The sequence below is a fragment of the Pelobates fuscus genome, chromosome 5 (assembly GCF_036172605.1).
Source record: "Pelobates fuscus isolate aPelFus1 chromosome 5, aPelFus1.pri, whole genome shotgun sequence".
Lineage (NCBI taxonomy): Eukaryota > Metazoa > Chordata > Amphibia > Anura > Pelobatidae > Pelobates > Pelobates fuscus.
Window position 1 is genome coordinate 287,727,034 of NC_086321.1, and position 26,351 is coordinate 287,753,384.

The 26,351-nt window shown below is 42.5% G+C and overlaps 1 protein-coding gene across 1 annotated transcript in view; it reads left to right on the forward strand.

Annotated features, from left to right (window-relative positions):
• The first annotated feature begins 1,004 nt into the window (after nt 1-1,004).
• FKBP8 (FKBP prolyl isomerase 8) overlaps nt 1,005-26,351 on the forward strand; it is a 55,902-nt gene continuing 30,555 nt past the window's right edge. Inside the window, exons 1-4 of the mRNA XM_063455408.1 lie at nt 1,005-1,096; nt 7,336-7,683; nt 15,585-15,754; nt 25,957-26,045. Of these exons, the coding sequence (XP_063311478.1) occupies nt 7,368-7,683; nt 15,585-15,754; nt 25,957-26,045 (575 nt within the window). The 5' untranslated portion in view covers nt 1,005-1,096; nt 7,336-7,367. The remainder of the gene's footprint in view (nt 1,097-7,335; nt 7,684-15,584; nt 15,755-25,956; nt 26,046-26,351) is intronic.

Here is a 26,351-nt window from a genome sequence, read left to right on the forward strand (position 1 = left end):
GTATAGCATTCGTTGTGCTCTGCGCCCTTTCCGAGATCCGAGCCCAGAAGGCATCAAGGATTTCGTCCAACTTAGTCAGCGCGGTGTTTGTCGAGTTGCCCACTGCCTCTATGCTTGCTGGCTGGTGCGTGGCGTCCGCCATTTTGGAGTCAGGGACTCCTGATGTGGGTAGTCTCTGGGACGTGAGTGTACGCGGTGAGTATGCTGTGTGTGCCGGGATAACCCCCACCGGCGGGGGGGGGGGGGTTGGAAAGCTAGTGGATGGTTCCCCGCTGTTTTTGTGTCGGCCTTCAGGGCAGGGTGATCGGCCGCCTCACCCCTTCCTTCAGCTCTGTTCAGGCTAGTCGTGTCAGCGGTAGGCCCCATTGTTGCAGTCCGCGTTCACGGTGGCTCAGCTTTTCAAAAGTGGTCTCGTTTTGTGCTCTCTTGCATCCCCTTCGTGGTTATTACGTTTTTAATCGATTTTGTAGTTGGGGAGTAATGATTATTTTGATATAAGTAAAGTTCCAGGCTGGAGCTCCTGCTGCACACGTCTGTTCAGCTCCACAGCCAGGCTCCGCCCCCCAAACCAGCTTTTTTTAGTTTCATATTGTATTTGTGTTTTAATGGTAGAGCTTAGTGATAAAAAAAAAACCTGCATGTGATCAATGTCTTTTATTGTCCAGTGATTTTTTCATAATGCAGACTGGGGGAATTCATAAATTAAATAATAAACCCCACTATGTGGCTACAAGCAAGCTACAGTTACACTGCATCAAGAAGAAAGCCACATATCGCTCAGGCACAGCTGTTCATTAATGTAAATGCCTCGTTGTGTGGTTTACGTAAAGTAAGTATGCGATATTGAATGAATTCACATGGCTATATACTTAGTTATATCATGGAACACGCAGAATTCCCAGAGTAAGCCCTGCAGCGCTCTAATGAAAACAGTAATGGAACAATGCTAGCCAATGAGTAGGCGGGGTTTACTAACCAATCAGATTGCTGCTTACATCGTGTTCCCGGAAGTGGTAGATCGCTCAGGTGGGAGCAGCTCTGGAACACAGGTGACAGCGTTATACAATCCTGGGATCGCAGTGACCCTGCCACCCAGGTAATAACTCACTGAGCCCTGCCACCCAGGTAACCTCTCACTGAGCCCTGCCACCCAGATAATAACTCACTGAGCCCTGCCACCCAGATAATAACTCACTGAGCCCTGCCACCCAGATAATAACTCACTGAGCCCTGCCACCCAGGTAACCTCTCACTGAGCCCTGCCACACAGGTAACCTCTCACTGAGCCCTGCCACCCAGATAACCTCTCACTGAGCCCTGCCACCCAGATAACCTCTCACTGAGCCCTGCCACCCAGATAATAGCTCACTGAGCCTTGCCACCCAGGTAATCTCTCATTGAGCCCTGCCACCCAGATAACCTCTCACTGAGCCCTGCCACCCAGATAATAGCTCACTGAGCCTTGCCACCCAGGTAATCTCTCATTGAGCCCTGCCACCCAGGTAATCTCTCACTGAGCCCTGCCACCCAGGTAATCTCTCATTGAGCCCTGCCACCCAGGTAATCTCTCATTGAGCCCTGCCACCCAGGTAATCTCTCACTGAGCCCTGCCACCCAGGTAATCTCTCACTGAGCCCTGCCACCCAGGTAATCTCTCACTGAGCCCTGCCACCCAGGTAATCTCTCACTGAGCCCTGCCACCCAGGTAATCTCTCACTGAGCCCTGCCACCCAGGTAATCTCTCACTGAGCCCTGCCACCCAGGTAATCTCTCACTGAGCCCTGCCACCCAGGTAATCTCTCACTGAGCCCTGCCACCCAGGTAATCTCTCACTGAGCCCTGCCACCCAGGTAATCTCTCACTGAGCCCTGCCACCCAGGTAATCTCTCACTGAGCCCTGCCACCCAGGTAATCTCTCACTGAGCCCTGCCACCCAGGTAATCTCTCACTGAGCCCTGCCACCCAGGTAATCTCTCACTGAGCCCTGCCACCCAGGTAATCTCTCACTGAGCCCTGCCACCCAGGTAATCTCTCACTGAGCCCTGCCACCCAGGTAATCTCTCACTGAGCCCTGCCACCCAGGTAATCTCTCACTGAGCCCTGCCACCCAGGTAATCTCTCACTGAGCCCTGCCACCCAGGTAATCTCTCACTGAGCCCTGCCACCCAGGTAATCTCTCACTGAGCCCTGCCACCCAGGTAATCTCTCACTGAGCCCTGCCACCCAGGTAATCTCTCACTGAGCCCTGCCACCCAGGTAATCTCTCACTGAGCCCTGCCACCCAGGTAATCTCTCACTGAGCCCTGCCACCCAGGTAATCTCTCACTGAGCCCTGCCACCCAGGTAATCTCTCACTGAGCCCTGCCACCCAGGTAATCTCTCACTGAGCCCTGCCACCCAGATAATAACTCACTGAGCCCTGCCACCCAGGTTATAACTCACTGAGCCCTGCCACCCAGGTAATATCTCACTGAGCCCTGCCACCCAGGTAATCTCTCACTGAGCCCTGCCACCCAGATAATAACTCACTGAGCCCTGCCACCCAGGTTATAACTCACTGAGCCCTGCCACCCAGGTATCCTGTCACTGAGCCCTGCCACCCAGGTAACCTGTCACTGAGCCCTGCCACCCAGGTAACCTGTCACTGAGCCCTGCCACCCAGGTAACCTGTCACTGAGCCCTGCCACCCAGGTAACCTGTCACTGAGCCCTGCCACCCAGGTAACCTGTCACTGAGCCCTGCCACCCAGGTAACCTGTCACTGAGCCCTGCCACCCAGGTAACCTGTCACTGAGCCCTGCCACCCAGGTAATCTCTCACTGAGCCCTGCCACCCAGTTAATCTCTCATTGAGCCCTGCCACCCAGTTAATCTCTCATTGAGCCCTGCCACCCAGGTAATAACTCACTGAGCCCTGCCACCCAGGTAATAACTCACTGAGCCCTGCCACCCAGGTAACCTGTCACTGAGCCCTGCCACCCAGGTAACCTGTCACTGAGCCCTGCCACCCAGGTAACCTGTCACTGAGCCCTGCCACCCAGGTAACCTGTCACTGAGCCCTGCCACCCAGGTAACCTGTCACTGAGCCCTGCCACCCAGGTAACCTGTCACTGAGCCCTGCCACCCAGGTAACCTGTCACTGAGCCCTGCCACCCAGGTAACCTGTCACTGAGCCCTGCCACCCAGGTAACCTGTCACTGAGCCCTGCCACCCAGGTAACCTGTCACTGAGCCCTGCCACCCAGGTAACCTGTCACTGAGCCCTGCCACCCAGGTAACCTGTCACTGAGCCCTGCCACCCAGGTAACCTGTCACTGAGCCCTGCCACCCAGGTAACCTGTCACTGAGCCCTGCCACCCAGGTAACCTGTCACTGAGCCCTGCCACCCAGGTAACCTGTCACTGAGCCCTGCCACCCGGGTAATCTCTCACTGTGTCCTGCCACCCGGGTAATCTCTCACTGTGTCCTGCCACCCGGGTAACCTCTCACTGTGCCCTGCCACCCGGGTAACCTCTCACTGAGCCCTGCCACCCGGGTAACCTCTCACTGAGCCCTGCCACCCGGGTAACCTCTCACTGAGCCCTGCCACCCGGGTAACCCCTCACTGAGCCCTGCCACCCGGGTGACCCCTCACGAGCCTTGCCACCCAGGTGACCTCTCACGAGCCTTGCCACCCAGGTGATCTCTCACCGAGCCTTGCCACCCAGGTGTTCTCTCACCGAGCCTTGCCACCCAGGTGATCTCTCATCGAGCCTTGCCACCCAGGTGATCTCTCACCGAGCCTTGCCACCCAGGTGATCTCTCACCGAGCCTTGCCACCCAGGTGACCTCTCACCGAGCCTTGCCACCCAGGTGACCTCTCACCGAGCCTTGCCACCCAGGTGACCTCTCACCGAGCCTTGCCACCCAGGTGACCTCTCACCGAGCCTTGCCACCCAGGTGACCTCTCACCGAGCCTTGCCACCCAGGTGACCTCTCACCGAGCCTTGCCACCCAGGTGACCTCTCACCGAGCCTTGCCACCCAGGTGACCTCTCACCGAGCCTTGCCACCCAGGTGACCTCTCAGTGTGTCCAGCCACCCAGGTGACCTCTCAGTGTGTCCAGCCACCCAGGTGACCTCTCAGTGTGTCCAGCCACCCAGGGGATCTCTCAGTGTGTCCAGCCACCCAGGGGATCTCTCAGTGTGTCCAGCCACCCAGGGGATCTCTCAGTGGGTCCAGCCACCCAGGGGATCTCTCAGTAGCCCCAGCCACCCAGGTAACAAAGGATTTTGAGGCCCCTGCTCAAACGAGCTTCCATGTTATTTCTATACAGAAAAGAGATGGGGTTGTGTATACTCACAGGTCGTTAGAGGAATTGGCTTAGTTTTTTTTTTTATATCCATTACAGGAATGCATCTGTTGACAGGTGCAAAATTACACCTTTTTCTTTTCAACAACGTTTTCTGACATTGTCAGGGTTTGGCAACTTTCACACTATTCCTTTTTATTGTATAAAACAAATCCTTCAAATTGTACATGTGTCTTTTTTGGATTTTTCTTAAGTTATATTATTTTGTCTTTTTTTTTTTAGGTAAACAATGGCAATACAATTAGAGATAATACAACAGGATATGATTTCTTTAATCTTAGAATAGCACTAGAAACATATGTCAAAGACTGTCTAGTTTTGTGGGAGGTACACTCTCAGGTAGTGACTGCTGTTATTCATGGTTCAATCTAGATTCCATAACCATTAGTCCCATGGCATCTTCCCACATTAAAGAGTCAAACCATTTTTGAAAAAGGTTGACTTACTTAGGTTCCCTGGGCACCTCCGTTTCAGCCTCCTATTCAGCTCTTAATTGAAGAAATTATTTGGCTTAGAGGGATATTGGTGCTGAGATCCGGTAAGTAAATAAAGGGGTTTTAACTCTGAGGGATATTGGTGCTGAGATCAGGTAAGTAAATAAAGGGGTTTTAACTCTTTATTCACCGAGGCGGAAGGGTTGCGAGGGAGGGAGGAGGCTCATTAAAGTGATCTGGCTACAATGACACTATTGCACTTAGTGCTGCAATGTAAAACATTGCAGTTTTAGATAAGCTGCAATATTTACATTGCAGCACTAACACAGCCTCTTGTGGCTGTCTATTAAACAGCAACAAGAGGCGCTTCTGTAATATTACTGGACTTTTGGTCTGCTAACTGACACTGGACATGATTCAATGCTTTCCTATGGGGAGGCCTAATGTGCTCGGCACTTGCAGCGTATGCGCATTAGCGCCCCCTTGTCAGAGGAGGAGAAGCCGTGACCCATCACCGAGGGATATTGGTGCTGTGATCAGGTAAGTAAAGGGCTTTAAACCTAGATTCATCGAGGCTAAAGGGGCGCGTGGGAAGAGGGAGTCAGATAGAGCCATAGTGCCAGGAATACAGCTTTGTATTCCTGGCACTTTATCGCTTTAAGGACTTTTTAAAAAATATTTTTTTGCAGTGTATGCTCTCAGTCTACAAATAATGAGGACATGAAATTTCCTTATGGTGTCCCCTGTTTACGGGTATGCTTTGGATCCCATGGGCATCTTTTGGTTCATGACATTTTGGCAGCAGGTTGACAAAAAAATTAGAATCTGTACTAACTTTTAGCAAACATAACCACGACAATGAATGTTAATGGTTATGGTGTTTGGAGTGCCCTTTAAATCCCTTTCAAAATGTGGAAATAAATAGTAACTCTGAAGTTCTTAAATTCAAATGAAAAAAATAATAATCAAATTATTTCACAAAGCTGCACTTCTCAAGCACTGTAATTGTAACCCAATAGCCCTGAGAATCTCTGAATTAATGGAAACCAGAAAGTATTCCTCGTTTCTTAATATTCTCAACAATTTCACTTTCCCTAGCTTGCTTTACTCATGCTGCAGACAACCAGATTTACACCTCTACTAGGAAAGGAAGGGAGGATTTAACCATTCAAAAAATGTTCCCACTTTCCAAATTATAGTTTCTCTGCATCTCAGTGTTTCTTACTTTTCTGAAACTGATTGACATTATGTAAATGGCTGTAGGTTAGCTAATCATTCTTCATTTGGAATTCCTCACTGACAATAAAATAGTTTTGCAAAAGACTTTATTTAGACACTTCCCAGTATCAAATGATTATCTACTGCTCAAGGAAAGCAATGCTGCCCAGTTGCACAATGTCTGATGCATGTGATGTCTGAATAATATGACCATGGGCAGGCTTCCTGTTGAGATACAACGGGACACAAGCACATGTCTGTATATCATATTTATTTACTCACTTAAAGTGACACTAGAGACACCAAACAGAAACATGAGCTTCAAGAATCAGTATTTTGTGTATAGGTCATAACTCTGAAATCTGACTGCACAATTCTCTGTCATTTAGGAGTTAAATTACTTTATTATTACTTATAAAGCGCCAACAAGTTCCGTAGCGCTGTACAATGGGTGAACTAACAGACAAGTATTTGTAACCAGACAAGTTGGACGCACAGGAACAGAGGGATTGAGGGCCCTGCTCAATTTATGCAGCCCTAGTCACACCTTCCTGCACGTGACTTGCGCAACTTTCCTAAACACTATCTGTAAAGTGATATCTAATGTTTACACGTCCGTTAAATCACGTTTGTTTCTGGCATACCTCCAATGGCTGTGACTTACACAGTCTGAATAAAATGGTTTCATTTTCAATCAGATGTTCACTTACTTTGAATGTTTTTATCTCCTGCTCTGTCAAATAAACTTCAATTACGAACAGAATGCACCTGCAAGGTCTAAAAAGCTATTAACAGCAGCAGGAGATACGATATTCTTAATTAAACATACTGTGCAATAAAGGAAGTGTAAACATTAGATCCCACTTTACAAGAAGTGTTTAGGTAGGCTGTGCAAGTCACATGCAGGAGGGTATGACTAGGGCTGAATAAATAAAGTGTTTTAACTTGTAAATGTCATAAAATTGAGCAGTGAGACTGCAGGGGCACGATCTATACACCTAAACTGCTTGGTTGTTTGGTGACTATAGTGTCCTTTTAAATAACACTAATTTACCTGCCCATTAATGTGTAGTGCTTTAGCCTGGTAAAATATTATTTTTAAACATGCCACAAGCGTATGGTTTTTTTTTTTTTGTGTGTGTGTGCTTTTTTAAAATTTGTTTTATTTATTGAAATTAGTAAATTCTGATTTTTGTGTAAAAAGAAATATAATTGGAATCAGTAATTAATTTCACTTTTTGTTCCAAAGGAATTCACTTATGAAAAAGGCCATCTTTACATTACAGTAGATTGCACCATTGAAATTTTTTCACATACTGTGGTCCTGTTTTACAGCTCTTTTCCCTGTGAAGGACTTCAACCAGAGAATGGCCTCTGCAGATGAGTCCCATTCAAATGTAGAAGACATTACAGAACATCAGGCCGTATTAGATATTCCTCATGATCAGTCTCTGTCTCCAGAAAATGAAGCTAAAGCAAAGGACAGGATTTCTCTTCTTGACAGCACAGAGGACTTTGAAATGATTGATAATGCAGAAGAGGAAGATGGAGATTTGAGTGATCTTCCTAGCCTTGAAGATGTTAAAAAGGAGACAACCAGCCCCCGCGAAGAAGCTTCAAATGAAGATCCATCACAGACTGCACAGACTAACGAATCAGAAGAAGAGTGGCTTGACGTCCTAGGTAAGGGGTGGTAAGATAATTGGTGGGAGCATGGGATAATTTGTAAAGTAATTTCTTACCGCGAACAAGAATCTTTTGATTTCTGTTCTTCCTAATTCACAGCTATTTGGCAAGGGTTCATAATTATGTATTCATATTCCATGAGAAGGTTGAGGGTTCCAGTCACATAAGAAAAGCATGACTATTGAAGTAAAGTTGTGAATAACCGTATTTCATTAGAAGTCTCTGCATTGGTCCGCAATGTACCGTTAACCGAACCCTAGTTGAATACAGAATTTGGGAAATTGTCAAGTTGAGGGAGATGAGGTTTCTATTTAGAATGCATGTTCAGGTAGGGTTATCTCACTGCTTAAGCGGAGAGCGAATATTAATTACTGCATTGTCTCAATTATCTGTGAGGAGACGGTTGGTATGAAATAACTTGTAACTAGAAAGATATGTGATTGCTTTACATTGATCTATCATTATGCTGCATGCAACAGGTATGTGTGTGTGTGTGTGTGTGTGTGTGTGTATATACAATGTTACAAAGTTGCCAAGGAAGCGCGGGGATTTGGGCAGGGGTTGTGGTGGGGACACAGTGGCTGTAGTGGAAGTGATTGTTGCTAAAGGGAAGATGTAGTTTGGAGGACAGCGGTTGTGGTGGGGACAGCATGGCTAAAGTGGGGAAAAATATTCGGTGTGAGCACTGCTGGGGCTTGGCACAGGATGAACTTACAAGGCAGGTAAACTCCTTGTAAGGGCTTTCCCATGCTATGCAAGCTTAAAGGATCACTATAGGGTTAGGAACACAAACATGTATTCCTGACCCTATAGTGTTAAAACCACCATCTAGCCCCCCTGGGCCCCTCATGCCTCCATAAATATAGTAACAATCTTACTGTATTCAAGCCTGAAGCTGTAATTCTGCATACTGTTAGACTCAGAAAAACACGCAGTCTGCTGACCTCATTAGAAGTGGTGGCCTGATCCAATCACAGTGCTTCCCCATAGGATTGGCTGAGACTGACAAAGAGGCAGATCAGAGGCAGCACCAGCACGATTCAAACACAGCACTGGCCAATCAGCATCTCCTCATAGAGATGACTTGAATCAATGAATCTATATGAGGAAAGTTCAGTGTCTGCATGCAGAGGGAGGAGACACTGAATGTTTGGATGCATTTTAGGCAGCCATGACCCAGGAAGGATCTCTAACAGCTATCTGAGGAGTGGCCAGTGAAGTTATCACTAGGCTGTAATGTAAACACTGCATTTTCTCTGAAAATACAGTGTTTACAGCAAAAAGCCTGAAGGTAATGATTCTACTCACCAGAACAAATTCAATAAGCTGTAGTTGTTCTGGTGACTATAGTGTCCCTTTAATCACAGCACTTTGAATGGTTTCTTTACAAGCCAACTAATCAGAGTACTATTATCAGTACTGGAGCCCCCATCCCGCATAGTGTATTTTATTTAGAGCCCCACTGCAGAAGCACAAGGGGGTGGACATTTTAATAACTTTGCTACAAATTAGTAAATCAAATGTTTTATAGAAATATTAATTGCAAAGTAAAGGTAATCTAACAGCATCATACACTGAAGGAATTAAGTCAACTTATCAAATCAATATAAAAAATAGAATACTAAAAACATATATTTAATATTGATTGCCTTAAACCACTAACACACCGTTTAAAGGACCACTCTAGGCACCCAGACCACTTCAGCTTAATGAAGTGGTCTGGGTGCCAGGTCCTTCTAGGGTTAACCCATTTTTTCATAAACATAGCAGTTTCAGAGAAACTGCTATGTTTGTGAATGGGTTAAGCCTTCCCCTATTTCCTCTAGTGGCTGTCTCATTGACAGCCGCTAGAGGCGCTTGCGTGATTCTCACTGTGAAAATCACAGTGAGAGCACGCAAGCGTCCATAGGAAAGCATTATGAATGCTTTCCTATGTGACCGGCTGAATGCGCGCGCAGCTCTTGCCGCGCGTGCGCATTCAGCCGACGGGGAGGATCGGAGGAGGAGAGCTCTCCGCCCACCGCTGGAAAAAGGTAAGTTTTAAACACTTTCCCCTTTCCAGAGCCGGGCGGGAGGGGGTCCCTGAGGGTGGGGGCACCCTCAGGGCACTCTAGTGCCAGGAAAATGAGTATGCCACTCTACTGCCAGGAAAACGAGTATGTTTTCCTGGCACTAGAGTGGTCCTTTAACTCTGAAACACCGAAACCACACATGTACTATAAAACAAAAGATTGTCTGGTGTGTATGTGCAGGAAAAAAAATCACATGTGCGAATTAAAATGCCTATATTAAACTCATCATGTGCAATATGCTGAATGCTTACATTTTATATAATGAAGTAACAATTAAGTGCCAAATATGGAATAATAAATCTTCAAGTATTGGTAGTCTTAAATTAGGTTCCACAGGGTCGAATGGATAATTTAGTAATGAATCTTCACACTCTTTAATGCTTAAAACATGTATAAAACCTTAAGACATACAAAATAAAACCAAATACTATGCACTGAAAGTGACATAAGAGGAACTTCACAGGTCCCCAAGACGGCATATAACTGCTTCCCACAGTCCTTCCTTAATATGACTTCTGGTTCAGACTCCTGATACCAATAGAACGGTTCCACAATCCTCAGGGAAGTAGTTTAGCAAACTAGTCCAAATATAAAAGTAACAGAGTACAATGCTCCTTCAATAATTCCTCTGACCGGTTTTGTCCATTACTGACTTTGTCAAGGAGGGTTTCCAAACCCTTGACAAAATCAGTAATAGACAAAACTGGTTGGCACGTTACCTAAAAAAAGAGGTTTGCTTATTTCCACATATAGTTTCTTACAGGGATACTCCGGACACTTAAAGCACTTTAGGTTTGTGAAATGCTTTATGCATAAAGAGTGTGGCCTATTTGAATTTGTTTTTTGTTTTTTTTGTTTTTTTACACAGTGCAGAGTTCTGTAAAAATTAACTTTGTTATACCACTCTAATTTTCAAGCAGGCAGCCAGTCCTGTTACTTCCTGGTTTGTTTGGCTCAGTAGGGCTAAACTCAAGAGGCAGCAATTGCCCAGAGCACCGGACATGCAAACCAAAGAGGTCCATTGGGAAAATCTGTGATTGGACAGCCACAAAGTCTGGGCGGGGCTAAAAGGGGCCAGCTTGCAAAGACAACTGCAGCTTTTGCAGGCCATTTTTACATATTACCCAAGTGAAAAATGCATAATTAAATGCATGCATGTTTTCATTGGGGTATATATGCTGACTGATGATTATTTGGTAATTATTGCAGTTTTTGAGAATCTCAAGCCTCTAGAGGGACTTCCGGGTGGTTAGGGGACTTTTGCCTGATGCTGGACGTTCTCATGCAAACCCTATTGGAATGCTCTCCGCACATGCGCATTAGGCTGTCTTGCTTCATTGAGGAATTTTCCCTTTTACTACATAGCATTAAAGACAGCCGAGGACAACCCCTCCCCCCCCTTTAACCCCTTAAGGACCAAACTTCTGGAATAAAAGGGAATCATGACGTGTCACACACGTCGTGTGTCCTTAAGGGGTTAAAGGTGTAGTTTATAAGAGTCATAGTTTTATTTACTTAGGCTCCTCTTTTAGGAGTAAGTAAGTGGAGCTTTTTGTATCTCTGGGGATCTACCCATTACGGGTTTTTCTCAAGCTGCAGTTTACCCCTTCATTGCCTAGTGGTATATAGCATTCATTGAATACCAATATACTTTATTGAGTTTTTTCAATTTTATTCCAATTTAAGTGCTCTTTTTCTTTTCTATGTACTAATAAAACTATTTTTATTTATATTGAGCCACTTTTTGGACTTTGAATCCTAGACCTTATATTATATCACGCTATATACCAGTGGACTTATTTTGTGGTCCTAAACGGTTCAGTGCTTTTCTGGTGTAGTAACTATATATATATCATTGTTCTATTAATTGTATTTAAAACCAGTCTAGAATCTCTCTCTTGTTATTGAGACTCTATATATTCTCTTCAATACTTTAAACCAGGTACAAGCCCTTAATTGGTGGATCTGGAACCACCATTCTGACCTTTGTGTGTTTTAAATTCCTTACATTGGTGTGAGTAGTTGACACACCTTTTGCCTTTCTTTATGCGCATTAGGCCCCCCTCTCCGCACCCACCAATGTCAGGTTCAGGTGAAATGCAAACACCAGTGAACACGCTACCACTTTAAATGTATATTGCAATCTATGTAGATCCTCTAGTGCAGGCTTCCCCAAACTCTGGCCCTCCAGATGTTGCTGAACTACAACTCCCATGATTCTCAGCCTATCTATTTCATTCATAGAATCATGGGAGTTGTAGTTCAGCAACATCTGGAGGGCCGGAGTTTGAGGAAGCCTGCCCGAGAGAATCCAGGAGTGCTGAAAAGGTAGTTCCCCAGATGTAGACCTACCGTTCCCATGATGTTTTGCATGCCTTTTAGAATGAGAAAGCATTATGGAAGCTGTATATTTTAAATATCTGAGGATCTACCTTGTGGGCACTCCTGCTCTAAATAAACATACCGGCTTACATTGTATCCAGGCTGGAACAACGTTTCAAAACGGTCTTGTCCACAAGGTTACAACATTTAAATAAACTCTGTCTCAAAACTGTGTTATAAACTCTGGCTCAAAACTGTGTTAGTAGAGTGTAGGAAACAGTATATATTACGGTGTTCATAAATGTTAGAGGGATACTTGGTTCATATATTTTATAAATTGAGAAAGCAACCCTATCTCCTCCAATAAATCAGTAAGCCTTACTGAAGCAGCATAGTGCATCTAATTCACTTTAAAGCTGCTCTGTCAAACTCTGGGGTCTTTGTATAATTTGCACCCCATCTCAATGGTAGCCAGGAAGTGGAGGGGCAAAGAAAAGTGAGATTTACTTACCTGCACCTGTCTCTCACGCCTTCTTGCTAAGCCACTTCCACTTCAGCTACCAGGAGTCTACGTCGGCACTGCACTCTCACGTATTTGTACAAGTACAGCACTGAGGTCTATGAAGGATCCTCCATAGAGCATTTTATTTATTTGTTCTACCCCAGGAAACGTCACTGGTGACAAAAGGTAACTCCTTACTTTAGAAAGGAAATTATGTAGATAAATTACTGAGACAAAATCTATATTGTTTGACTGGGTTGGAATTTCAGTGAAATTCCATCATAGTCAATGTGAGTATTTCATAGAGATTCTATCTTTATGACTCAATTTAGACGAAGAGGTGACAGCTGTTTTAAGCTATACATATTCAGTACCTCTATGTCTCAAGCCTTAGTGGGATTGCCTATCCTATTGAGATAAGACAGAAAACTATAAAGCTGTCCCTGACCACCTCTGCCAACAGTGAACCTAAGTAACCTCCATTATTACAAACTGTGATCTACATACTGGCTCAGGCATGAGCTTAAACAACCTTTCACTACCTCCACATACAGAGGGAATGGGGGAAAAAAGGCAACTTGGATACAAGTGCCCCCCAGTGCTTTTGACATACCAAAAGCAAAAATCAATGTATCAGCCAAATGGAAGATATTATGCATTGGTGGCTATGATCAAGCAGGGACTAAAGTCCCAGATGGTCCAGTGTGGCTGTGCGTGGTCTGCATCTCTTGGCCATGCTGCAGTAAAATAAACTACGATTTATATTCTTTCTTTTGTGTGGATTGTCCTTCTGTTTCTTTCACCGTCATTCTGATTGTCACTTACACATAAATACAGATCTCAGTCCATATATTCTTTCTCATTTGTTGTGCGTAACTCAATATCTCAATTGCGTTTTTTGTATGGTGAAAATAGATTGCCAACAAGAAGCCTTATGGGTATACCTATCAGTAAGTTGTTGTTTTTTCCCTTCTTGCATTAGCTACACAAGAGCTTTTCCAGCTTTTTAGTAAGAGTTTCCATAACAAAGCTAGGGAACACACGTCAAACCTGAGTTTGCCCCAGACTGCAGTTAAAGGGAGCTGGAGACACCCAGGGAGGAGGGTGGGAGTTCTACAATGATTAGTTCCATTCAGAAAGCCATTAATAGCCAACATGCCATGGGTTTCATTGCAGAGCTCTGATGCTGGGAATATATTAGCTGCCTGTCACCCAAATGAAATATCGGAGGCCCAGAGAGGAAGCCATTACAGGCATTGTGTGCAGAGAGGAAGTGATTTACGACATGCCAGGATAGGCAAACGAGCCAGTGAGGACAGACAGCATTTGCCGGAGTACGACAGCAGGATATGGAGAAATGATACATGTTTAAGGACAGGTGGAATGAAAAGCCCTGGTGGCTTTAAATCTCCTTATTAAGCACAGGTGGAAAAACAAAAGGAGGCTTTGGGGTTCTGTGATCTGGGACCTCATTAGCAGGTCTACCTGCGTGTGCCAGGAGACGGGGAATGGTGGATATTACGGAATCCTAGCAAAATGACAAGCTCATTCATTAACAAAAGCGGAGAACACTTGCATAATGCATATATACATGTTTCACAAATCCTCTGTTATACACATGATTTATTCTAAAACCAGGAAATGGCAGAACGGCACACATATGCAGGATTCATAAATCATTAACTCTTGCACCACTAGAAACTGTAAGGCATTGCTTTTCAGCAAAGACAATGTAGTCAATTACCCATTTTAACATAACCAAGTATAATGCATAAGTGGTAGATATCGCACTCGATGGAGTGCAGGTTATTAATTTTTAAATATGAACTTTCGAAGCTGAAGATTGTATGTATTGTACCTGGAGTGTCTATATGGCTTAATTTAAAAAAAAAAAAAAAAAAATTATAAACCAAACCACCTTGAATATGAGGTGCAATTATGAGGCACCAAAGAAGGATATTGTAAACCTATAAAAAGTGCAGGGGTAGCTACAAAATGAATAATGAGAATGGAAAACATTATTCCAAAGAGAGGCTAGAAAACTGCATTTGGAAAAAGGCACCTTTTGAGGGGTTATAATAGCTCTATATACAAATATATACAGGGTCAAGACAAACCTCTTTGTTGTAAACTGTTTATTAGGACAAATCTACATCAGACAGGAAGTCACCCTTTAAAACTGGAAGAAAGGCATTTTTGCTTACAGCAGAAGAAAGGGTTCTTTACAGTTAGAACAATAAACGTGGAATTCTATACCTAAACAGGTTTTCTTATCCGATTCTATAGGTTATTTTTTTTTTTGCAAAACCAATATTCATTGATATAATCGGTATGTGTGTGAACAGGTTGCTGATCCAAGGAGAAATCTGATTGCCATTATGGAGTCATGAAGAATGTTCCTTTTGTGCATATTTGGAAATGGCTCCAATTTTATTTTTTTTTGCCTTCTTTTGAATCAACAGCAAAAAAGAATGGCTTTCAAGGTTGAACTTAATGGTCTTTAGCCGTATTCCTACTTAGACTACTATGTAAGATGCTTGCATTACTGTATATGATGTTTACAAATAAAATGTAACTGCATAAACCACAACTAAAGCCATTCAATAACCAAATACCGTACTAGTGATGTGCTACTGTATTAAGTAATGTGCATAATCACAATCTATCTACACACCCCTTAATTGCTCATTATGGATGGCACTTTATTAATACAAAGAGCCAGTAAATTCTTGCCATACTGTGTTAGCTCCATAATGCTAATCTGTTTTCTGTTTAAAAATACCAGCACATGCTTGATTTTACTTGTATCTAAGCATGTGAATTAATGTCTGTGGTAGCTGTTTCTTAGGTAGGACAATTAACATATATACTGCCTTTCTTCCACACAGTTGATTATTTGTTGTATATTCCCTGAATCTCATAATTCTAATGCATGCCACACGTGATTTAATTGGTTGTTAATTGCATTTCTGGGTTTATTATCCTCATTGATATTTTAACAGGTAACGAGAATCTAAAGAAGAAGGTGTTGATTCCAGGGAAGGGTCCAGAAAGTAGGCCACTGAAGGGGCAGGAAGTCACTGTGCGTCTGAAGGTTATCCTAGAAAGTGGGGTTGTGGTAGATGATCGAGAAGCACTTACTTTTACGCTGGGAGATGGAGATGTCATTCAGGTGAACCATCTTAGTAAAAGGGGCATTCATGTCACGGTCATGTGTTGTTTATTTTTAATATATAAAAGAACACTATAGGGTCAGGAACACAAACATGTATTAAAAACACCATGTAAACATGTATTAAAATAAAGTAAGCCAGATCCCCCCGACCCCCTCTTGCCCACCTAAATATAGTAAAATCTTCCTTTGATTCCAGTCTGCTGCTGGTTCTGCTTCCTGATTTGATGATGTCAGCCAAGGAGGCAGAAGTGTTGATCAAAGCTAATCACAATGCTTTCCCATTGGAAAGCATTGGATTGACTGAGCTTGTCAAGGAGGCAGATCAGGTGCAGAGCCAGCACAAGTCAAACACAGCCCTGGCCAATCAACATCTCCTCATAGAGATGCATTGAAATCAATGTATCTCTATGATGAAAGTTCAGTGTCTGCATGCATACACTGTGCAGCACTGCCCCAGGAAACACTTCTAGTAGCCATATGAGGAGTGGCCAGTAAATGTATCCCTGTGTAAGAAATTATGACCCTCTTACAAGGATATTCTTTTAGGGAATGTGTTACAAATAAGACACAAAACAACTGTATAATAAAATGTATTGCTAATATTTGTTTAGGATACTGATACCGATTTTAAAAGGGATATACACATTACACATTATAACCAATACAGTCCAAAACCAAAAGATACATAGAAAAGGGCAATAATTAAACATTTAAATGAAGATCTTCCCCTTGCGCCTTCATCTTGATAGTATGGGACAGTCACCTGTGCTTGCTGCGCTGTCCTCTCTAAAAGAGACAAAGAGAGAGTGAGGAGAGGAGAGGTGCCCAACCTCCTTGGCTGTTGTCCTTTTAAAGACTGATTCTTGCTGTCATTAACTAAAAGTCCCAGAATTCCTTTTCCCTCCCAAAAGTGGTTTATCCCGCCCTCTTTTTCCAGAGAGTTCTATCTTTACACAAGTCTTTCCCTTTGATCTCCCTCCATCTATACTGTAACCTTGTGTAAGATGTGACCAGTTAGGGTTGGTTTTTGGGTAGCTTTGGAGCAGGCCTGGACTTCTTTTAGAGACAGGATAGCTTGGGAAAACACATACTTCCATGGTTACACCTAGATGTTCATTACTCTGATCTTCTGATAACATGCATGGGGAAACTGGTTGGCAGGAGAACTGCTGGAGGGATGTAAGCTTGTGTTTTAGCATTTTCTCTAAAAACACAGTGCTTACTGCAAAAAGCCTGATGGAAATTATTATACTCCCCAGAAAAAAAATGCAATAAGCTGTAGTTGTTCTGGTGACTGTAGTGTCCCTTTTAAGCTTTAAATTTCAGATATCTGCTGTTCTCTCCGTTCGCTGCCAATGAATGAGCGAATCTTAGGCAAATTAAAACATTAAAGTTTAAAATAATGTGTGATTTTATTAAGCAAAAAGAGAAAAAATTATGCGCATACATAAATAGAGACATTAGCTTTGTACTTTGGTGCCTCTAGTTCATAACCTTGGCGTTGCTGGCAAGTAATTTAGAAAACAGTTTGGAGTAGTAGAAAGTTAAAAGTTGAGGTCATGTTTGAAAGAGAAACTTTGTGTGCATTTTGCGTAGTTCATGAGCATCATCTGGTGACCGCATTGCAGTATTACACTTGTGCTGTGAATTTCTACGCTTTATGTTGTAATTTCTATATGATTGTTTGATTCTCAGAACAAAAACAGGCAATGGTTACAAAAGGAAACCTTTGGAAGGTTGCTATGTAGTGAGAGTTAAACATCTACATTCAAAAAGTATTCAGACCTGTTGCAGGTTGATAAAATTGTGTAAATTAGTTTTTCACATTAATCTACACTCAGTGCCCCTTATTGTCAGGATCACTGTTTAGTAGACGAAGCCCACAATGCAGGGAAGTGCTGAAGGTAAATAAACCAAGTTCACAGTACAGAGGGATCTCACGGAGTGTAGTCAGGGAAGCCAAAGGTCAGGACAAGCAACTTAAGTTCAGAAGCGATTATTTAGGCCAAAGGCGCGCACCATATGATTCTTCCGCATTCTGTGTTGTCATGTTCGGAAGGCAGCAGTACCTGAAAGATTGCAAGCGACCGGTGTGGGTGATTCGGCCGGTGTTCTATCAAATTTCCCCACCCGTGAAAATCCCCTACCCTCGTCACTTCCGGTGAGGGAAATCGGCTGGATCATGTGCTGCACATGTGTGCTAGCACTCCTGCTACTCCTCCACAGCAAGGTCCTGGAAGGTAAGTAAAACTAGTTTTACACTTTCATTATAGTTAGTGCATTCACTAAGCTTAGGCACACGGGACATTTAGGGTTAAGTGAGGGTTCAAATTAGGGTTAGGTAAGTTATTTTAACCTCTCTCACACTCTATTCTTACACCAACCCTTGGGGTAAGGGTTAAAATAAAGTGTGAAAATTCACAATTTATAGATATTCCCCTAATGTGAAATATCTCTAAATATAAACAAGTCCCTAATCCTAACCTTAATTTGAACCCTCACTTAACCCTAAATGTCCCGTGTGCCTAAGCTTAGTGGATGCACAAACTATAATGAAAGTGCAAAACTAGCTTTACTTACCTTCCAGGACCTTGCTGTGGTGGAGTAGCAGGAGTGCTAGCACACATGTGCAGCACAGGATCCAGCTGATTCCCCTCACGGGAAGTGACGAGGGTAGGGGATTTTCACGGGTAGGGAAATTTGATAGAACACCGGCCTCGCTGTGTTGTGAGCCATGCTCCGACGCAGCGTCTTCATGGGGGAAAAGGGAGACGTGGCACTGGAGCGCATTGAGAGTGGGAGCGGGGACCTGATGCTTAATCAATATTTTTGAAAGCTGTGCAAATTTATTGAAAAGGAAAAATAAACCTGACATATCACACTGATACAAGTATTTAGAACAGGGTTCACTTGAACTTTAGCTTATCTGGTTCATATCAGAGACATTTCTACACTTCAGTAAAGAGAAAATATATGTCCAAAGGACAAAGTCACAATGGGCACAAAAAGGTTCCTTGTAGAATATAAGACAATATAATATGGCAAAGAAAACATAAAAAAAAAACATACACCCATTAAAAAGAAATATAAAGAGATATGAGCTCTATATTAGAGTAAGAAGGGGGAAAGAGTGACTCAGAAATGGAAAGTGTGGGATATTTGGTAAATGATTAGAGGGATACAAATAAATAAACCCACACAAATCCTTTATACCAGTTACAGTTTAACTATAATGCAGAATGATATATGATCTTGTAAACTGTAGAAGGGAATTTATCCAATATAATCAATTTCTTTATGACTATAGTTAAAGGCAATATTGAAGCCCTTTAAACAGGTGCCACTATTGTAGCTAGATAGCATTAAATATAAGGAAATTTGTTATCCAGTATGATTAACCCCTTTGTGGCTATAATTTAAAGGACCACTATAGGCACCCAGACCACTTCAGCTCAATGAAGTGGTCTGGGTGCCAGGTCCCTCTAGGGTTAACCCTGCCTGCTGTAAACATAGCAGTTTCTCTGAAACTGCTATGTTTACATTAGGGTTAATCCAGCCTCTAGTGTCTGTCTCATTGACAGCCGCTAGAGACGCTTCCGCGCTTCTCACTGTGATTTTCACAGTGAGAAGACAGCAGCATCCATAGGAAAGCATTCAGCCGAGGAGGGAGGAGAGTCCCCAGCGCTGAGGGAGCCTGGCGCTGGAGAAAGGTGAGTGTTTAACCCCTTCCTCCAACTTCAGCCTGGCGGGAGGGGGACCCTGAGGGTGGGGGCACCCTCAGGGCACTATAGTGCCAGGAAAACGAGTTTGTTTTCCTGGCACTATAGTGGACCTTTAACCTCTTAAAGACACATGACATGTGTGACATGTCATGATTCCCTTTTATTCCAGAAGGTTGGTCCTTAAGGGGTTAAGGCAATGAAAAAGCACTTTAGATGAGTGCCACTATAATAGGTAAATTTTCAGGTATTGTGCAGTGGAACACCCATGGTTTATAAGAAAAAAGCTTAATTGGTTTAAGACCATGGTCAACCATGCCCTAGTTGAAGGCGCTCTAGGAGTGCCGAAATGCGTCGGTTTACTTTCACTTTGCTTTTAATCAGCACAGCACGTCTTAGTAGCACTTAGTATCACTATGGTGTTTTAGGTAGTTTTTTTTTTGTCAGTGGGGGAATCAGGCATACAATGCAGATTATCTGAGAATAGAAATATGGACGCTATGGGAGGCAATATGCTTCATTAAAGGGGAGTTACTTGCAGGCTGAGTAGTGTTTCTGGCATATCGATATAATCAAGTAAGCCAGAGCCTATAGCTCACTCATGATAGGGGGTCTTAGACCAATTAAGCTTTTGTCTTATAAACCATTAGTGTTCCACTGCACAATACCTGGAAATTTACCTATAATAGTGGCACTCCTCTAAAGGGCTTTTTCATTGCCTTTAACTATAGCCACAAAGAGGTTAATTATACTGGATAACATCTCCCTGTGTATATAGCAGTTTGGGATGTTATATTTTTGCAGTGGATACGTTTCATTGAACACAATCAATTTTTATTATTGGTTAAATATCGTCGTGGTAAATGCAGCAGTTGAGAAAGTTAAACTGATACATTCAAGCACATCACATATAATGGCATTTGGTCACGGAGGGCTACATATCGTGGCCATTAGCGCTTAACTGCCTCTCTTTAGTAACTGCTTTAGGATATTATCCTGTTTCATCTATATAATGTATCTGGCACAGTTTGTATATATTGTACATAACATAATTTACCTATAGTGGCACTTATTTAAAGGGCTTTTTCATTGCCTTGAACTACAGCCACAAAATGGGTTAATTATACTGGATAATAACTATCTTTATATATAATACAATCTATCTACAATAGTGGCACCTTTTTAATAAAATGTATCTTATTGTATGTCATATTATATTGTCTTATATTCTACAAGGAACCTTGTGGTGCCCATTGTGACTTTGTCCTTTGGACATATATTTTCTCTTTACTACTTAAACTTATGGTTACCCCCTGTCCAGGTTCACTTGTACACACCACAGTCCCTGTGTGGGACATTAAGTTTTTTCTGTTTGTACACTTTGACTAGAATCCACCTGTGGCAAATTCAGTTGATTGGACATTATTTAGTAAGGCACACAAACACCTCTATATATAAGGTCTCACAGCAGTAAATGCTTATTGGAGCAAAAAGCAAGCTATGAGGTCAGAGGAACTGCCTGCAGAGCTCAGATACAGTATTGTGTCAAGGCATAGACCCAGGGAAGGCTACAAAACAATTTCAGCTGCATTGAAGGTTCACAAGAGCACAATTGCCTTCATACTTCTTAAATAGAACCAGGACTCCTCCCTGGCCAAACTTATCAAACCGGGGAGAATGGCTTTGGTAAGAGAGGTGACCATGAACCCCATGGTTACTGTGATCTACAGAGACCATGTGTGGAGATAGGAGAAACTTGCAGAAGAATATCCATCACTGCAGCACTCCACAGATCTAGCAAACATTGTCCCGTCACTCTAATACTCTAATAGACTTGAGCCTGTAAGGTGCTTTGTCAATGTGATATTTTAGTTTTTTTCTGTTGAATATATTTGCAATAGTGTCAAAAATGTTTTTTTTTTTTTTTTTTTTTATTTATTTGTGTGACAAAATATACACAGAGTCCTGGTGTATAGCTGGAAGAATCCCAACACACTCTAAACACCGGTCTGGTATCCTCTCTACCCAAGCCAAATTTAAAAACTATACATACATGCAATAGCCGGAGTTTGTAGGTTCTCAGGTAAATGGTTTGAATAATACAGGAATACATAGCAGTTTGAACTGAAAAGACAAAAAGGATAACCAAATCCTAGTGCAATATTGGCAAGTATAAAAATATAAGTGTAGGAAATCTGTGATCTTGTACTCCCAAGGCTGGAGCCAGTATCATTTAGGCTCAATATGTAGGCATGTGGGATCTCACTCCCTTCTTGTGCACCCGTTGGTTACAGATCCTCTGGTCAACCTCACAGATCCACTTGACGCCAAGTAAAGTGCAAGAAATACTTTATTGACAACAAATAAATATAACAAAATAGAGCTAAAGTCCGTTTCTGGTACTGCAAAACGCGTTTCGCCTTTCTCATAGACTTCATCAGTTGCTTCTGGTGTACTTAGTCGTCCGGTCTTTTATAGGGCTTTAATTGTCTTCAAATCGTATCACCCGGTGTCTTTTGCCGACTTCCGTCTCCTCCTTCTGACGTCAGGTGTTGGGATGCGTCCTTGCGCCGCGTTTCTGGTGTGTCCATATTTGGAACGCATCTATGCGTTCCATTCTTTAAAAAACTTTATTGTTCATGTTCTATATTATCTGGCTGCGATTTTAGCAGCCTCTTACATATCGAGGCACTTCGGGATATGCATGTAAAGAGCAGATACATAAAGTTAAAACCTTCAATGAGACTAATAAGTATATTGGTGATAAAAATAGAAATTGTAACAAATGTATGTGGTAACCCTTGATTATCTTAAAAAGTTAATGGTGACTGGTGATTAAGGTTGGAAAGGAACAATGGAGCTGAGACTTATTCTTTATAAAAGGAGTGGGTATTGTCCCCAAGTATATTTCTTTTAAGAAACGGCGTATCTCAAAATCTGAATCGAGTATGCGAGGGATAAGGGTATTGAAATTAAAAATGTATTACATTTCTTCCTTGCCTAGTTTATCTTTCGGATCCTGGCTGTGTGTCGTCTTAAAGTGCTGGAAAACGCTATGAGTTTCTAAGCCTTTCTTGATGTTTTGTGTGTGTTCAGCGATCCTTACGTTTAGTGGTCGAATAGTTCTGCAAATGTATAAAAAAATTGCATTGGCATTTTAAAACGTATATGACGCCTTTTGAGTGACATGTTAGATGGTCTGTTTTCCTCTAATGTGTGACTGTGACTGTTTTCCTCTAATGTGACTTATGTCGGTAAGGTGCCTTTTGTTACTTTTTGTTTCCCTACATGGGAGGCAATTCCCACATCCATAAAACCCTAAAAGATTGTTTTAAAAATTCTTTGGTTTCTCGGTCTCTAAACCGCTTTTGACTAAAATATTTTTTAGATTGTTGGTTCCACTATAAATTATTTTAATGGGGTATGATTTTATTAAAGGACCACTATAGGCACCCAGACCACTTCAGCTTAATGAAGTGGTCTGGGTGCCAGGTCCATATAGGATTAACCCTTTCTGCTGTAAACATAGCAGTTTCAGAGAAACTGCTATGTTTACTTTAGGGTTAATCCAGCCTCTAGTGGCTGTCTCATTGACAGCCGCTAGAGGGGCTTCTCACTGTGATTTTCACAGTGAGAATACGCCAGCGTCCATAGGGAAGCATTGAGAATGCTTTCCTATGAGACTGGCTTAGCCGATGACGGGAAAGGAGGAGGAGAGTCCCCAGTTCCGAGGGAACCCGGTGCTGGGGAAAAAAAAAGGTAAGGGATTAACCCCTTCCTCACCTTAGAGCCCGGCGGGAGGGGGCCCTGAGGGTGAGGGGGACCCAACGACCCTATAGATCCAGGAAAACAAGTGTTTTCCTGGCACTATAGTGGTCCTTTAAGAACCGGGTCATCATTTAGCTTACTGCTGCCAAATTGGTCGACTTATGGATATCTTAGCCAGACTTTGATAAATTGACTTTACTCTGCAAAGCAGAAGTCAGGGATTTTGGTGTCCAAGTTAGGAAAGGGTTTGTAGAACTTTTCATAGATTTGCCCATGGTATGAATTCTGTATTTTGTAATCAAATGTATGTAATAAAGCTGTGGTTTAAAACTAGGTTGGATTTTAAATCCAGTGTTATCATGACCATAAAATATGACTCTGATACTCCACTTAGTAGGGACAATTTAGTCCAGGCACTCGGGTCCTTTTTTTTAAGCAGCAGTTTTATTAGAAAAACACAAACGTTGCTGTATTTGCCGTGTTGTTCCAATAAAACTGCTGCTTAAAAAAGACCATGAGTGCCTGGACTACATTGTCTCTACTATATAAAATTGAGGTTCGCCAGCCCTAGGTACAGTGCACCAAGGTCTACAGGGGATGAGTGCGCATCCCTCCTTCTTTTACAATCTGGTACTCCACTGTCATACCCTCTCGTAGGTGTCCCTTGCTGTACACACTTTTTATGGGCATGGATCTGCAATTGATTTTCTTGTTCATGTTTACTTTCAGTAAGTGCTTAAACATTACTGGCTGTTGCGAAAGATGAAAAAAATAATGCAGTGAATCTCCACCTTACACTGACACATTAAATGCTGTTTTGCAAATACAAAAATGCATCTTAGTGTGGGGATCTTAAAGGGACACTGTAACTGCTTCATTTTGTTGAAGTGGTTTTATCTTAAGTCCCTTGTCGTCATCCTTCCACTGAGCACTGACACATTAGTATTTTAATGCTAAGTAAGAGTCCTCAGCAGCCCAACCTCCTTTGTGCTTGGGATAATGAGGAAACATTCGCCTAAGCAGCAATGGGCGGCTGTGATTGGCTGAGTGTATTAGCTGACTGATTTAATTCTATGACCGCACCCATTGACAGTATGACAATAATGACCGCACCCATTGACAGTATGAATTGGTAGGAAAATTTCTGCTTTATCCATACCCCCTGTGAGCAGCCAGTCCCCCTAATTCTGTATTAAACTGCCTAGTTTAACACTGAGTGGAGGGACGGAGCCAGGGGACTCCAGTCACTATAACCAATTCAATGAGATGAGTGCCTACAGTGTGCCTTTTTAAAGATTTTAAGTACTCATGTTTGCAGAATAAAATGGCATGGCTGTCACATGCAGTCATTTGCTTCAGTATACCCATAACAAAGAAAATAGAGTAATAATGAACTCTCGGGCATTTACCCCATTTCCCATTGGTAAATCTTTTATTGAATCCTGATCCCTTCACTTATTTCAGTGCCATGGATAAAGAGAATACATATTAAGTTAAATGAAGCTGGGCTGTGGTCTTTATTAATTTTGCGATTAGAATAGGAGTAGCTGACGTTTTAGTTACTGTTACTTTATCTGAATTGGGGTAAATAGGTATATTGCTGCAACTCCTATCAACTTGCAAGTGGAGGAGAGAAATATTAATTAGTATAGGTCAGATCATAGATCATAGCCTACTCCAGGTAGAAGTAGAGGCTATTGAGCCATCGAGGGCACCCTTACCCACTAATTCTACTCTCACACTAAGCTGAAATAAATGCCCAAACCGCCCAGAATTAAATAAGAGGAAAATCAGTCTGTGGTAGGTAGCTATAATGTCAGTTGCCGTGGCTAGATAAACGATCATGACCTGTTGACATATCTGGTATGAGGATTTACTACCCGAGCTCCTATTATTAATCATGTACGGGCTGACTTACCTGTTTTGGCATTGTTGAGTTGAGGAAAGGGTTTATAGCTGCAGCAATGTATGTTCTAAGCAACAGCACATGAGAAGACTGGGACATGGATGATACATTGTTAAAGGATCATAGGTAGCTCTGATTCTTGGAGTGTCCCTTTGAGTGTTTCTTCTGCAAATTAACACTGTAGGATTTTGTCAGCATATTTCCCTGTCTAAAAACGAGAAGGCAAATGTTTCTACCTCTTTCTACCACTCCACTTCCCAAATTCAAAATAAAAATCAATATTTAGTAGATACACCCCTAGTGAAAACTTGCATGCATTTAAATATACATTTTTCATTGGGGGTAAAACTAAAAAACGCTTGCAGAAGCAACAGTTCTCTTGTCTGCATCCTTTGCAAGCCTTCGCCCAACTTACCTCACCCAGACTTTCTGTGGCTGTCCAATCACAGAATTCCCAATGCAGCCCAATGAGAAGTCTTTGCAAGACAGGTGTTCTAAGCAATTGCCTGACTCCATTGAGCTAAACAAACCAGGAAGTAACAGGACCTGTTGTCTACTTTACAGCCAAGTGGGTGTAACCAAGTTAATTTACAAAAGTGTCATTTTCTAATGAAATCTGCACTTTTTGCAAATTAGAAAAAAATAAGCCACACTCTTCACTTACACAACTTTTCAGCAAGTTAAAGTGCCTTAGGGGTCTGGTGTTTCCCTTTAACATGATATATGTATTTTAAATCAATTACATTTTGAGCTCCTTGTTACTTTGTATTGAATTATTAGCTTCTTACTAATATCTATATTTGCAGGCACTGGACTTGTGTGTGCAGCTAATGGAATTAGGAGAAACCGCACTCATTGAATCTGACGCAAAGTACTGCTACGGAACAGAAGGCAGGTGTGTTTAGATTCATGGTAATCCTTTTACTGTATCCTACATGTGCTCTTGGTAGATTCTGTCTGCAGAATGCTACTCTGTACTGAAATTCTACCTAAAAGGTGTCTACAGTGTCTTTAAGTTGCTTGAGTGCACATGAGCATGCCTGAAGTATCATAATAGGGAAATAATGTAGCTCTGGATGTGAATGTTTTTTACCAACCAGCGGAGCACTATTCACCAAAAATTGTTTTATATAGCATTCCAGGGGTGAAGAAAGGAGTAACTGTCAGTAACAGAAGTAGAGATGTGTCCGTTCTTTGTTAA